At 41.2% G+C, this 15,013-nt stretch overlaps 2 protein-coding genes across 4 annotated transcripts in view; both read left to right on the top strand.

Moving 5' to 3' along the window:
• The window catches only part of acss1 (acyl-CoA synthetase short chain family member 1), a 47,354-nt gene extending 35,682 nt beyond the window's left edge, over window positions 1-11,672 (top strand). Inside the window, exons 9-15 of one of the 2 annotated variants that reach the window (XM_046855825.1) lie at window positions 1,336-1,448; window positions 1,618-1,744; window positions 3,684-3,811; window positions 3,892-3,955; window positions 4,552-4,673; window positions 10,112-10,318; window positions 11,455-11,672. In XM_046855825.1, coding sequence (XP_046711781.1) covers window positions 1,336-1,448; window positions 1,618-1,744; window positions 3,684-3,811; window positions 3,892-3,955; window positions 4,552-4,673; window positions 10,112-10,288 — 731 coding nt within the window. In that variant the 3' untranslated portion in view covers window positions 10,289-10,318; window positions 11,455-11,672. Of the gene's footprint in view, window positions 1-1,335; window positions 1,449-1,617; window positions 1,745-3,683; window positions 3,812-3,891; window positions 3,956-4,551; window positions 4,674-10,111; window positions 11,123-11,454 lie in introns of those variants that run through there. The other variant, XM_046855824.1, reaches the window with a different exon arrangement.
• Window positions 11,673-12,084: 412 nt separating this feature from the next.
• Window positions 12,085-15,013, top strand: part of crip3 (cysteine-rich protein 3) — a 36,657-nt gene continuing 33,728 nt past the window's right edge. Inside the window, exon 1 of one of the 2 annotated variants that reach the window (XM_046855843.1) lies at window positions 12,085-12,221. In XM_046855843.1, coding sequence (XP_046711799.1) covers window positions 12,179-12,221 — 43 coding nt within the window. In that variant the 5' untranslated portion in view covers window positions 12,085-12,178. The remainder of the gene's footprint in view (window positions 12,222-15,013) is intronic. The other variant, XM_046855844.1, reaches the window with a different exon arrangement.

The following is a 15,013-nucleotide window of genomic DNA, read 5'->3' as shown; positions in this document are numbered from 1 at the left end:
TCTCTTCCTCTATAGGCATAAAAAAGTCTAACTCAGATGTATTAACGTGTGCAGAGCTACACACGTGTTTTACCAGTCGAACTCGGCTGTAACAGTTTCCCTCTGAAGAAACCAATCAGAGGACGGAGAAATGCTGACACTATTCTAGTTAGCTGCCCTGTGAGGAGAATCTGAAATCTGATTGGTTAAAGAAACAGAGATATTTGTTAAGGAGACTATAGTAAAAAAAAGGCCTGCAGGACAGGCTTTGAAGGCCCTGGACAGATTAGATTCACATGGCATGAAATCGTATTAAACAAAAAAATCAGTAGCTCCTAGTTTTATAACCATAATGACTATAAAAGACTGTAGAAAGATCATCAGTCATAATCACACACTCCAGTGCTCATGTTAGTTCTCACTCTCCAGTGTTCTGTAGTGTGTAAAGACTATAATCACACTCTTGATGTCACCCAAATGAGGATGAGGTTCTGCTTTTGAGTCTGGTTCCTCTCAAGTTTTCTTCCTCATAACATCTAAGGGAGTTTTTCCTTCACCACAGTCTCCATGGTGATCATCAGGGATAAACACACACCATTCACCTTCACTGTTACATTCTGTGAAGCTGCTTTGAGACAATGTGTGTTGTGAAAACCGCAATGAAATAAACTTAAATTGACTTGACTCGACTTGAGAGCTGTTCCCTTTATTCCAACAACGTTCTCCTGTCCAGCAAAGAGGAGATTATGATCAATGGTGTCAAAAGCTGCACTAAGGTTGAAGTCTGCTGTGCTACAACCTTTTCTAGAATCTTGGAGATAAAGTAGAGGTTTGATATTGGTCTGTAGTTGGACAGCTCACAGGGTGAAGGTCAGGTTTCTTAATTAGGGGGTTGATAACTGCAGTTTGAAGGATTTAGGTATAAAACCAGTGCTAATGGAAGAGTTTATTATTTAAAACAGGTTCATGAATAGGAGTAAAACTTTATAATTGACGATCTGTAATAATTACACTGCTGTCTACACGGTTATTTATAAAATACTTTGGATTTTTCCCTGATACTTGAAATTGTATTATTGAAAAAGTTAATATATACCCTATAACAATTCAGATTTTACAATCCAGAACTCCAGAAGAATTACAATAATGTAATATACTGTATAACAAATGTGTGTGTGTGAGAGATGAAACAGTAGTTGAAGTTTAGCAAATTAAATGCTGCTAATAATTAAACTTTAGTTAAAAATTTCCCTCCCTTGATTTCCTGCATTACACACAGGATTTAAGGTTATCATGTGTGTGTGTGTGTGTGTGTGTGTGTGTGTGTGTGTGTGTGTGTGTGTGTGTTTCCCACAGAGACGGGTGGAGTATGTATCGCACCGCGACCTGCTGAACCCGGAGCTGAGATTCTCCCTGCCATGGCCATGAGGCCTTTCTTCAGCATTCAGCCTGCGTTACTGGATGAAAAGGTAACATCTGCTACAGATCTGCTACATCAACGTTTATGTATAACAGTTACAGTTTCATTTACAGCAGAAACACATTCTAATGTAAAACTCCACAGGATGAATGTAGAATAAAGTGTAGAATACACATCATATTTATTTCCATGTTGTTTATAATGACTTGTTTTCACAGGGCCAGGTCCTGACAGGAAATAATGTCAGTGGCGCTCTGTGTATTGGCCGGCCATGGCCTGGAATGGCCAGAAGCATTTTTGGAGATCATCAGAGATTCATAGATGCCTACTTTAAACCCTATCCTGGTGAGTGCACCACTGTCCATCAGTATGAAGGAGTCATGGCCTAACAAGATTTATATCTGTGTGTGTGTGTGTATTTGGAGTGTAACGGTACCTCAATTTTTAAGTACAATTTCGGTACAGTTGGGGGATGAAATGCAAAACATAAAATTTCTTGTATTTTTTTTTATTAACGCAGTTTATTATTATTAACATTTGTACATTTGTATTATTGTAACAGTTTTCTTTTTTTTTTTTTATAATTTTAAATAAAATGCATGTTAAGTTAAATAAAATAAAATAAAAATAAAATACAATATATCTAATTAATGAAATTCAATTATTTAAATTTGTTATAATAATCAAATAAAATTAAATCAGTTGAAAAATTAATGGAATAATTAATCACTTTATTAGACCCTATTTGTTTATAGATGTGTATATAAATGGAATGGCAGTGCGCAAAACAAAATCTGACTTTTACAACACATTAGAAATCGCATTTCCGCAATGGAGTGAGGAGCCACAGCGACACTGCACTAACCGTAGTTTCTCGTTTATACCCCTGGCACTGTTGTATATATTTTCACGTTTAATAATAATAAAAAAAAAAACAGTGACACTGCGCTTAAGTGAGAGGCAGAGACTAAATAAACTTGCAGTCTGCAACTTGATGTGTTCCTGGGGGAACTCAGATTGTAACAATGTTCCACAAGTAAACAGGATTCTGTTAAACCAAACTGAAAGACCTGCACCAAAACGTTTCCGCACGAATACGTGCACCGGTACATCCCTAATATAACAAACCCCTAACAGAGTTTCTCAGAGAAAAATTGCAAAGAGATTGAAGTTCTCATCATGTACAGTGCATAATATCATCAAAAGATTCAGAGAATCTGGAACAATCTCTGTGCGTAAGGGTGAAGGCCGGAAAACCAGACTGGATGCCGTGATCTTTGGGCCCTTAGACGCCACTGCATCACATACAGGAATGCTTCTGTAATGGAAATCACAACATGCGCTCAGGAACACAATCCACCGTGCCATTCGCCGTCGCCGTCTAAAACTCTATAGGTCAAAAAAGAAGCCGTATCTAAACATGATCCAGAAGCTCAGGTGTTTTCTCTGGGCCAAGGCTCATTTAAAATGGACTGTGACAAAGTGGAAAACTGTTCTGTGGTCAGACGAATCAAAATTTGAAGTTCTTTTTGGAAAACTGGGACGCCATGTCATCCGGACTAAAGAGGACAAGGACAACCCAAGTTGTTCTCAGCGCTCATTTCAGAAGCCTGCATCTCTGATGGTATGGGGTTGCATGAGTGTGTGTGGCATGGGCAGCTTACACATCTGGAAAGGCATCATCAATGCTGAAAGGTATATCCAAGTTCTAGCACAACATATGCTCCCATCCAGACGTCTCTTTCAGGAAAGACCTTGCATTTTCCAACATGACAATTCCAGACCAAATACTGCATCAAGTACAACATCATGTCTGTGTAGAAGAAGGATCCGGGTACTGAAATGTTCAGCCTGCAGTCCAGATCTTTCACCCAGAGAAAACATTTGGTGCATCATAAAGAGAAAGATGCGACAAAGAAGACCTGAGACAGTTGAGCAACTAGAAGCCTGTATTAGACAAGAATGGGAGAACATTCCTATTCCTAAACTTAAGCAACTTGTCTCCTCAGTCCCCAGACATTTGCAGACTGTTATAAAGAGAAGAGAGGACGCCACACAGTGGTGAACATGGCCTTGACCCAACTTTGATGCCATGAAATTAAAAATGTTTCCCCTTTAAATAAAACATTTTCTCAGTGTAAACATTTGATATGTCATCTATGTTGTATTCTGAATAAAATAATGAAATTTGAAACTTTCATTTGAAACTGTGTGTGTGTGTGTGTGTGTGTGTGTGTGTGTGTGTGTGTGTCTGTGTATGTGTATGTGTGTGTTGGCGCTGTAGGGTATTATTTTACAGGAGATGGAGCACACCGGACAGCAGAAGGATATTATCAGATCACGGGACGGATGGATGATGTCATCAACATCAGCGGCCATCGCCTGGGCACGGCAGAGATCGAGGACGTGCTGGTGAGAGGCGGAGCTTCTTTCCTATATAATGATCAGCAGGCTGTTAATTGAATGATTTGGACTGTGATGTTCTCGTGCAGGACGAGCATCCGGACGTCCCAGAGGCTGCTGTTATCGGAGTTTCTCACGACATTAAAGGAGAAGGTGAGAGTGTTCACTCAGTAAATCACTGGGGAGTGGGGACAGATGAAGGGTGTTAAACTGCCCCACCCCAAACTGCCCATGACCATGCTTAAGTTCTTTCCTTCTTCTCCTCTATTCCCAAATATGTAAATTAGTATCTATACCAGTCTCTGTGTTTTGTGTGTGTATATGTGTGTGTGTGTGTGTGTGTGAGAGAGAAAGAGAAAGAAGACTGCAGAGGAAGTAAATAAAGCCTGCATTGTTGAAGCTGCAGTGTGGAGTTTGAGGTCTAAGGGGTTCTTTCTCCATACTGTGTGTGTGTGTGTGTGTGTGTGTGTGTGTGTGCGCACATTATATAATTAATAAAAGAGTGAGAATGGGAGAGATTAGACTGAACTAAACACAGGAAAGTCTGGTGTTTATATTAGATTTATATAAAGATGTAATGTGGCGCTCTCTGCTGTTAGACAGTGAGACTCTACATTAAAGCCAGGATTATAATTTATATTTATATTTATATAACTTTAAAGTGTATAATGTCAGGTGCCTGAACGATTCAGTAGAACAAGATTAAATCCATTTCCTGATAAACAATTGATCACTTCCTGTGTCCTCAGTTCCGTTTGCATTCGTGGTTATGAAGGAGAACGTGTTGAAGAACCAGGAAGCTGTGGTGAAGGAACTCAGAGTGCTGGTGGCCACCAAGATTGCCAAATACGCCGTCCCTGACCACTTTCTGGTGCCAGACAAACATTATTTTATATTTATATTTTATTTATACATTTATTTCAATGTTATAACAATAATTCAGTTTAAATAATACAACTGAGAGACATATAATAATACAGTATCTCACAAAAGTAAGTGCACCCCCACATTTTACCAACTACTTTATTATATGTTCTCAAAGGACAATACTATAAAAATGAAACTTGGATATATTTAGAGGAGTCAATGAGCACTGTCCTATGAAAATAACTTAACATACAGCCATTATTGTCTAAAGTGTGTCGAAAGTGTGAGAAAGGTTGTAGCTCAGTGGTTAAGACATTGGACTATGGATTGAAAGTTTATAGGGTTTGGGTTAGGTTTAGGTTTTGGGTTGGGTTTAGGGATGGGGTTAGGGTTTAGGGTAAGAGTTAGGGTTAGGGTTTGGTCAGGGTTTGGGTTACCGTTAGGGTTACCACCAAGCACCACCAAGCCCTTAATCCTCATCTGCTCAGTTGTAAGTCGCTCTGGATAAGGCCGTCTGCTAAATGCAATAAATGTGAATATTTAATGTGAGTATCATTGTTATCTATAACCCACCAATTTTGGATGCACAAGCCAGTGCACTCTTAGTGCCGGTCCCAAGCCCGGGTAAATGGGGAGGGTTGCGTTAGGAAGGGCATCCAGCGTAAAACATGTGCCAAATCAAATATGCGGATCACAAATGAGAATTTCATACCGGATCGGTCAAGGCCCGGGTTAACAACGACCGCCACAGGTATCGTTAGCCAACAGGGTACTGGTGGAAATTGGGCTACTGTTGGCTGAAGGAGGAGAAGGAGAGGAGGAAGACGTAGGGAGGTGGTAGCTCAGTGGTTAAGGCATTGGGCTTTGGATCAGAAGATCACAGGTTCAAATCCCACCACCACCAAGCTGCCACTGCTGGGCCCTTGAGCAAAAGCCCTAAAACCCTCCCCTGCTCAGTTGTAAGTCGCTCTGGATAAGGGCGTCTGCCAAATGTGGCAAATGTAAAAGACGTCTACAGAGACGGCAGGAAAAGGAGAATTGTAGGAGAGTGGAGGTTCGGGTTGGTACTTTAAATGTTGGTACTATGACTGGTAAAGGGAGAGAGATAGCTGATATGATGGAGAGGAGAAAGGTAGATATGTTGTGTGTTCAGGAGACCAAGTGGAGAGGGAGTAAGGCCAGGAACATTGGAGGTGGGTTTAAACTGTTTTATCATGGTGTGGACGGAAAGAGAAATGGTGTAGGGGTGATTCTGAAGGAAGAGTACTGATAGGGTGATGATCGTGAAGGTGGAAGTTGAAGGAATGATGATAAATGTCATCAGTGCCTATGCTCCACAAGTTGGCTGTGAGATGAAGGAGAAAGAAAGATTCTGGAGTGAATTAGATGAAGTGGTAGAAGGTGAACCTAGGAAAGAACGATTGGTGATTGGGGCAGACTTTAATGGGCATGTAAGTGAAGGGAACAGAGGTAATGAGGAGGTGATGGTAGGTATGGTTTTAAGGAGAGGAATGTGGAAGGGCAGATGGTGGTAAATTTTGCTAAAAGGAAATGGCAGTGGTGAACACTTATTTTAAGAAGAAGGAGGATCATAGGGTGACGTATAAGAGTGGAGGAAGGTGCACACAGGTGGACTATGTGCTATGCAGGAGATGCAACCTGATGGACATTGGAGACTGTAAGGTGTTGGCAGGGGACAGTGTAGATAGACACTTTAGGGCAATAAAGGATGGAGAGGGAAATGTGTTGACAAGTGAGGAGAGTGTGTTGAGAAGGTGGATGGAGTATTTTGAGCAGCTGATGAATGAGGAAAATCAGAGAGAGAAGGTTGGATGATGTGGAGTTGGTGAAGCAGGATGTGGATAGGATTAGTAATAAGAGTGGAAAGTCGGTTGGACCAGATGACATACCTGTAGAAGTGTGGAGATGTTTAGGAGAGATGGCAGTGGAGTTTTTAACCAGATCGTTTAACAGGTTTTTGGAAGGTGAAAAGATGCCTGAGGAATGGAGAAGAAGTGTGCTGGTACCGATCTTTAAGAATAAGGGAGATGTGCAGACCTGCAGTAACTACAGGGGAATAAAGTTGATCAGTCACACCATGAAGTTATGGGAAAGAGTAGTGGAAGCCAGGCTGAGAGAAGAGGTGACCATCTATATGGTTTCATGCCGAGGAAGAGCACCACAGATGCCTTATTTGCTTTGTGGATGTTGATGGAGAAGTATAGAGAAGGACAGAAGGAATTGCATTGTTTATTTGTGGATTTAGAGAAAGCGTACGACAGAGTGCCAAGAGAGGAGTTGTGGTATTGTATGAGGAAGTCTGGTGTGTCAGAGAAGTATGTGAGGGTGGTGCAGGACATGTATGAGGACAGTGTGACGGCAGTGAAGTGTGCAGTAGGTACGACAGACTGGTTCAGGGTGAAGGTTGGACTGCATCAAGGATCAGCCCTGAGCCCTTTCCTGTTCGCAGTGGTGATGGACAGGTTGACAGACGAGGTCAGACAGGAGTCTCCCTGGACTATGATGTTTGCGGATGATATTGTGATTTGTGGTGAGAGTAGGGAGCAGGTCGAGAAGAGTCTGCAGAGGTGGAGGTATGTGCTAGGGAGAGAAGGGGAATGAAAGTCAGTAGGAGTAAGACAGAGTACATGTGTGTAAATGAGAGGGGGGTCAGTGGAGTAATGCGGTTGCAGGGAGAAGAGTTGGAGAAGGTGGAGGAGTTCAGGTACCTGGGGTCAACAGTGCAAAGTAATGGAGAGTGTGTTAGAGAAGTAAAGAAAAGAGTGACAGGTGTGAATTGTGATAGAAGTGTATCTGCAAGAATGAAAGGGAAAGTTTATAGGACTGTGGTGAGACCTGCGATGTTGTATGGATTAGAGACAGTGGCATTGAGTAAAAGACAGGAGGTGGAGCTGGAGGTCGCAGAGCTGAAGATGTTAACGTTTTCGTTGGGAGTGACAAGGATGGACAAGATTAGAAATGAGTTTATTAGAGGGACAGCGCATGTAGGATGTTTTGGTGACAAGGTGAGGGAGGCGAGATTGAGATGGTTTGGACATGTGCAGAGGAGGGACCTGAATTATATTGATAGAAGAATGCTGAGGATGGAGCCACCAGGTAGGAGGAAAAGAGGGAGGCCAAGGAGGAGGTTCATGGATGTGGTGAGGGAAGACATGCAGGTAGTTGGTGTGAAAGAGGCAGATGTAGAGGACAGGGTAGTATGGAGAAGGATGATCTGCTGTGGCGACCCCTAATGGGAGCAGCCGAAAGAAGAAGAAGAAGATCATTGTTATCCATCACTTAATCCTGAATTCACCAGAGCTGCACAGATTGTTGCTGGGATCCTCGTCAACTCCTCCATAATCAAGTCAAGTCAAGTTTATTTCTATTGCGCTTTTCACAAGAGACATTGTCTCAAAGCAGCTTTACAGAAATCAACAGTGAAGGTGAATGGTGTGTGTTTATCCCTAAAGAGCAGCCATGGCGACTGGCAAGGAAAAACTCCCTTAGATGTTATGAGGAAGAAACCTTTGAGAGGAACCAGACTCAAAAGGGGAACCTCATCCTCATTTGGGTGACATCAAGAGTTTGATCATAAATCTTTCAACAATACAGAACACTGGAGAGTGAGAACTAACATGAGCACTGGAGTATAAGATTATAAGTAAATGTTCTTTCTACAGTCTTTGGTATAAAACTAGGAGCTACTGAGCTCAACATTTGTGATCATCACAGATCCAGCAACAGCTTCTCCATGCCAGAGCCTTTAAACACCGGAAGGTCCAATGTCAAAACCACACATGTAGTGGGATCCAATTGGCACTGGTACGTCTCTAGATGGTTCGGGATGTTTGTGAGTTCGGCATCTACTGCTTCAAAGATCCATAATCTTCATGAGGTGGGACGTGACTGGAGCTGGCCAAACCTCAGGATGCCTCGGGATGGGGAGAGAAAGAGAAGCAGTGGAGAGGAATTAGCGTAGCTGCTGTTCATGATATTAACAGCACAAGTTGATAATGTGATGTGATCAGATGTTATGGAGCACAAGGTTATGATGTGATGTGTGTTATGTGTAGAACTCGCTAAAAACATACGTCTTTAATCTACACTTAAACTGGGAGAGTGTGTCTGAGCCCCGAACACTGTCAGGAAGACTATTCCAGAGTTTAGGAGCTAAATGTGAAAATGTTCTACCACCTTTAGTGGACTTTGCTATTCTAGGAACTACTAGAAGTCCAGAGTTTTGAGATCTCAGGGAGCGTGACGGATTGTAGCGTGTTAAAAGACTGGAGAGATACATGGAGATAAACTATTTAGTGTTTTATAAGTAAGTTGCAGTAGTTTGTAGTCTATTCGAAACTTCATCAGCGTAACAATGGAAGGTAATTCCATGCCTTCTAATTATATTTCCTAATGGCAGCATGTATATTGTGAAGAGCAGTGGTCCTAGAACTGAACCTTGTGGCACACCATAATTTACTAGCATTAGCCTGGATAGCTCTCCATTTAAGTCTACGAAATGGTAACGATCGGACAGGTAGGATTTGATAAAGAATGCCAATGTAATGCCATAATGACATCACGGAGCTGCTGGATGTTACACACACAGTGCTTCTCCACCTTCTTAAGGTGCTCCCCACAGTTGCTCGAAAGGGTTCAGGTCTGGAAACATACCGTCATCACCTTCACCTTCAGATTCCTTAGCAAGGCAGTTGTCATCTTGGTGGTGTGTTTGGGGTCGTTATTATATTGAAAAACTGTGGTTCGAAAAGTTTTCCAACTTCTGGCTTCTGAAGGGAAGAGCATCATGTTCTGCTACATAATGTCACAGTACATGTTGGAACGCTGGAACGCAATGCTGCAGCACTCATGTGTCTGCACCTGACGCTCAGCAAGACGACTCGACTTCTTTGATGGACCCTTGTGAGGTTTGTTCTGAGTGAAACCCGCGTTGGAAAACCTCTGTATGACCAGGACCACTGTACTGTAACTCAGTTTCAGGGTGATACTGATCTTCTTACAGCCTCGGCATCTTTGTGGAAAACAACAATTCTAATTCTCACATCCTCAGAGACTATTTACCATGAGGTCCATGTAGAACATCCAGTGGTCAGTGTGTATCAGTGTGCATCGATGTAACTGCTCTAATACACTATACACACATTTCTATGGTTCTGATAAGCAGACAAGAACCTGATGAATAGAACAAGTTGCTTTACATGTTTACACCACGTACAGCTGTTATCACTGAGGGTGTACTCACTTTTGTTGTCAGTTATTTAGACAATAATGTCTCTTTGTTGTTATTTTCAGAGGACAGTAAATCTGTACTGTATACAGCTGCACACTGACTCCTCTAAAACATGACTCCTTCTGCAGGAGATGGAGATTTTAGATGTTCTACATGCTAAACTGTTTCTGTTTCCCGTCTTGGTGTGTAAGGTGGTGAAGCGTCTTCCAAAGACTCGCTCTGGGAAGATCATGAGGAGAATTCTCCGAAAGGTGGCCATGGGCGAGGTGGAAAGTCTGGGGGACATCTCTACTCTGGATGACCCAACTGTAGTGACTGAGATCCTCGAGGCTCATCAGCACTACAGGGACCAAGCGACCAGGGTGTGACACCACAGGGGGTTGGGGCAATAACAGGAAGTACATCTGAAAGACACACACACACACACACACGTATTAAGAAAGTTCACTTCCCACAATACAGACAGTTCAGATGAGTTACTCTAACTCTGTGTGTTGTTTAGGATGTGACAGAGGTCATGACTTTTAGGCTAAAAACATGTAGAGAAATAAAACCTTTGATAAAATTATAAACTGTGATAAAATGGTTACAGAAATTACTGTCATGACGTGGTAATGCAGGTGTGTCTTCAGTTCAAGCAGTAACAAAACTGTGATTAGATTCTCTTTCTTACTAACCTTTTATAATCCTTTATAACCCTTCATAACATTTCAGAGTGTATCATAACCTTTATAAACTCCTCCATGAGGAATATTATACTGATGATTTATTAGATCTCAGAGGTGAAATGATTAATATTTTATTACAGGTTATGTTACATTATAGTGAACACTCTGACCTTATAAACACGTCATAATCACAGGATAGGAGATCAAAAATCCATCAGGAAAACTCCACAACTAAAAAACACAAGATTTATATTAAGATTTTATTATCAATTTGTATAAAAAAAAATTGAAAAAATCATGAGAAATCATAAAAAATAGTGAGAAAATGTGAGAAATTAAGGAGAAATTACCTTACCCAGGTGAGATGTTGAAGGTCAGAAGTCAGCTGTTGTGAGGATTCATTGAGGAGTTATAAGCGCTTGTAAGACTTTCTGAGCTCTTGGTGAGAAACAAATTATGTGATGGTTATGAAGCGTTATGAGGTTATGTAGAGCATTAATGAACATGAATAATAAAATAAATGTGATCATGTGATTATTGTTTAATATGAACATTCTGCCAGTGATCAAATTTCAAATCCAATAAGTCCAATATCTCCTGTTTCCTTTAATCTCTCTCTCTCTCTCTCTCTCTCTCTCTCTCTCTCTCTCTCTCTCTCTTTCTCTCTCTCTCTCTCTCTCTCTCTATCCCTTCCTCTCTCTCTCTCTCTCTCTCTCTATCCCTTTCTTTCTTTCTCTATCCCCTCTCTTTCTCTCTATCCCTTCCTTTTCTCTCTATTCCTCTCTCTCTCTCTCTCTCTCTCTCTCTCTCTCTCTCTCTCTCTCTCTATCCCTACCTTTCTCTATCTCTCTCTCGCTCTCTCTCAGATCAGTAAATCTGCTCCAAACTGCAGGTGTTTTTAATTATTTTGGAACAGAAGTGTACATCTGAAAGCTCCTGATCTGTGATGTTGATGATGATGATGATGATGATGATGACGACTATGGTTGTTTGTAGCGCTGTATGTACAGTTTGGAACTGTGTTTAAACCTGAAATTTCCAGATGTGCGGCAGTTGTGTACAGAATAAAAATATCTGAGAGAAACGTGTCGTGCGTGTTATTTCCTTTACGTAAACAAGTCACAAAGGAATTTATAATGAACTCTGACAAATACGCAGCCACGAGGGGGCAGCAGCGTGATCCTAAATCTATTAACACCCTCATTCATCCCTCTCACACACACACACACACACACACACATATGCCAGCTGACCCTGTGTGTGTGTGGATATGGAAATTGTTAAGCTTAATAATTATTTAATGATCATTAACAAAGGCAAATCCACATCACAGGATATACAGGTTTTGTTATTTTTATTATTATTATTATTATTATTATTAATAATATTGCTGTTGTTAAGCAGAATAATCTGTTAATATAAATCACTATAAAAAAATTCTCTAGTTAGTGTTGATTGGTAATTAGACCAATAAGTTGAGCAGAAGAGGCTCACATGACAGGGGCGGGGCTTAGCGTTCTTTTAAAGTGGGAGACGAGGCGCGCGGGTCTCGTTTTTCCTCAATCTTCACTCCAACTTTACGCCTTCATCATGAGCTCCAAGTGCCTTCGGTGTGAGAAACCAGTGTACTTCGGTAAGACTCTGGTTATAATTCTACACCTCTACACAAACATCCGGGGATTTCATGCCACTCCATGGCAGTAAAGATCAAAAACTCAGAGAAGATTAGTTCTTTTCTTCACATTAATCCTGTCTTTATTATTTATTCAATTATTCTAAACCCTAATCAGAGGCCAATAACAGTCATTTACCACCTTAACTAGCGCCGTCTCTGTGCTATGATGAGGCCGAAATCCTGACTGATACATTTCATAAATATTATTCATAAGTAGATGTGAGCAGAACTGCTGTGCTACAACCTTTTCTAGAATCTTGGAGATAAAGAGGAGGTTTGATATTGGACTGTAGTTGGACAGCTGACAGGGTGAAGGTCAGGTTTCTTAATTAGGGGGTTGATAACTGCAAAACCAGTGCTAATGGAAGAGTTTATTATTTTAAAACAGGTTCAATTCCCTCTGGAATGATCTGTTTGAGGAAACTTGTAGGTGAGGGATGGAGAATACAGGTTGATGATTTTGATGAGGAGATTAATGAAATGAAGTCGTTCTCATGAATAGTAGTGAAGCTTTGTAATTGATTGTCTGTTATAATTACACTGCTGTCTACAGGGTTATTTATAAAATAGTTTGGATTTATATTAACCGTCTGGATTTCTTGCCTGATGTTTTCAATTTTATTATTAAAAAAGTTCATGAAATCATTACTACCTATTGATGGTGTGCATGTTAGCGCAGTGCTTTTATTTCCTGTTCATTTTGCTACCGTGCTGAATAAAAATCTAGGATTCTGGTGGTATTTTCTATGAGGGAGGAGAAATATGCTGATCAGCAGCACTAAGAGATTTTCTAGAACTCAGGAGATTCTCCTTCCATGCTATTTGAAATACTGTTCATTTTGTTTGACACCATTTACGTTCTAATATCCGAGTGGTCTGTTTTAAGGTGTGTGTGTATGATCATTATACTACTGTGATCATTTTTTCTCCCTGATCATTTTGGTCTTAAGGGGAGCTACATCATCTAGAGTATAACGTAACGTTGATTCTAGGTATTCAGTGGCCCAGTCGAGCTCTGCGGGGTCTGACGGAGATCTATCTAATATCGTAATTTCCGGAAGATTATTAATAAAACGTGCTGCTGTAGTTGATGTGAACATGTTTAACACGGTAACGTGGTGAGGTAGAAATGCAATGACTAAGGCAGATTTTAGAAGAGATGAGATAATTAAATAACTTCAGACTGTGGAATTATCTTTTATTTTTAATCCAAATGTTAATAACAAATCAAGAGTGTGTCACCACTATAAGTGGGTCCTATAACATTCTAATTAATTAATACTGAATCTAGAATGGACACAACTGCTGCTCTTAAGTTTTCCTGATTATCAAAATCAATAATAAAGTCACCAATAATTAATGCTTTGTGTAAAGAAACAGTTGGAGTAGGGCCCCTGGGGGTCTATAAATAATAATTAGTGGAATTGACTGACTGGACCTGCTTTCGGACACTGCATATTTTATGTTGGTGTAAAGAACTTTTAATGTTTTGCATTTGTGTTTAGTCTTTTTTGTGACGTTTAGATTATTATTATAAATAGCTGTGACTCCGCCTCCTCTGCCATTTAGACGGGGTTGGTGAATGTAACTATACCCAGGAGGACTCGCTTCATTTAATGCTACATATGTGTTCTGTTTAATCCACGTTTCTGTCAAACACATTATTTTAAACTCGGTAATAATTGAGTTTATACTCAGCGCTTTTGACGTGAGAGATCTAATATTCAACAATCCTATCTTCAGATCAGAGGTGCTGCTGTGTGTTCAGTCCTGTTTAATTCAATGTTAGTCAGGTACTTAAACAGATTTTCTGAAAATTCCTATATTTTGTTTTCGCTTGGGGGACAGACACAGTCTCAATTTGGTGAATCCTGAGTGACAACTTTTGAACAAGATGGCGCCAGTGAGGTCGGCTGCCGTCACGACTGCTCCGGCTACGTATTCTCTTTTTTTGTTTATTTTATATTTTTATTTACTTAGCTACCGTTCCATCTACACAAGATAGACATCATTAGATATGACAGAGCCACTTATATCTATTGGTGTACAATCCACTCAACCTTTCACAGTTTTTAAACCCGGACCCATGCTGGCCGAGTGAGATCCTGGGGGAGATCAAAGGACGCGACCCGTACCGGCGTCTGCCGGGGAAACGAGCCGTCGTCAGAACCAGGCTGAGGGCACACGCACACCGCGCTCCCTGACCTAGTATCCTGTTAGCCAAAGTCCAGTCACTGGAAAACAAGCTTGATGACCTCAGGGCAAGGGTCAAGTTCGAGAGGGACATTCGGGACTGCAACCTTCTCTGCTTCACCGAGACATTGCTGAACCCATCGGTACCGGACCACGCCATCCAGCCGGCTAAATTTTTCTCGGTTTACCGCATGGACAGAACTATGGAGTCGGGTAAGTCAAGAGAAGGTGGAGTGTGTCTGATGGTGAACAACAACTGGTGCGACAGCGCGAGCATCGTTCCTCTTTCATGCTCCTGCACACCAAACCTGGAACTACTGACCATCAAATGTCGCCCCTTTTATCTACCTAAGGAATTCAGCTCAGTCATAGTCAGTGCCGTTTATATTCCACCTCAAGCGGACATGGACTCTGCAGTATGGGACTTACACGAGACACTAACACTACACCAAATACAGCATCGGGACGCGCATTGTGGTGGGAGATTTTAACAGTGCCAACCTTAAGTGCACACTACCAAACTTTCATCAGCACATCACCTGCCCCACCAGGGGCAA

The sequence above is a fragment of the Silurus meridionalis genome, chromosome 8 (assembly GCF_014805685.1).
Source record: "Silurus meridionalis isolate SWU-2019-XX chromosome 8, ASM1480568v1, whole genome shotgun sequence".
In the NCBI taxonomy this organism is placed as follows: Eukaryota; Metazoa; Chordata; class Actinopteri; order Siluriformes; family Siluridae; genus Silurus; species Silurus meridionalis.
The sequence above is the reverse complement of the archived record's forward strand: the minus strand, read 5'-3'. Positions and strand labels throughout refer to the sequence as shown.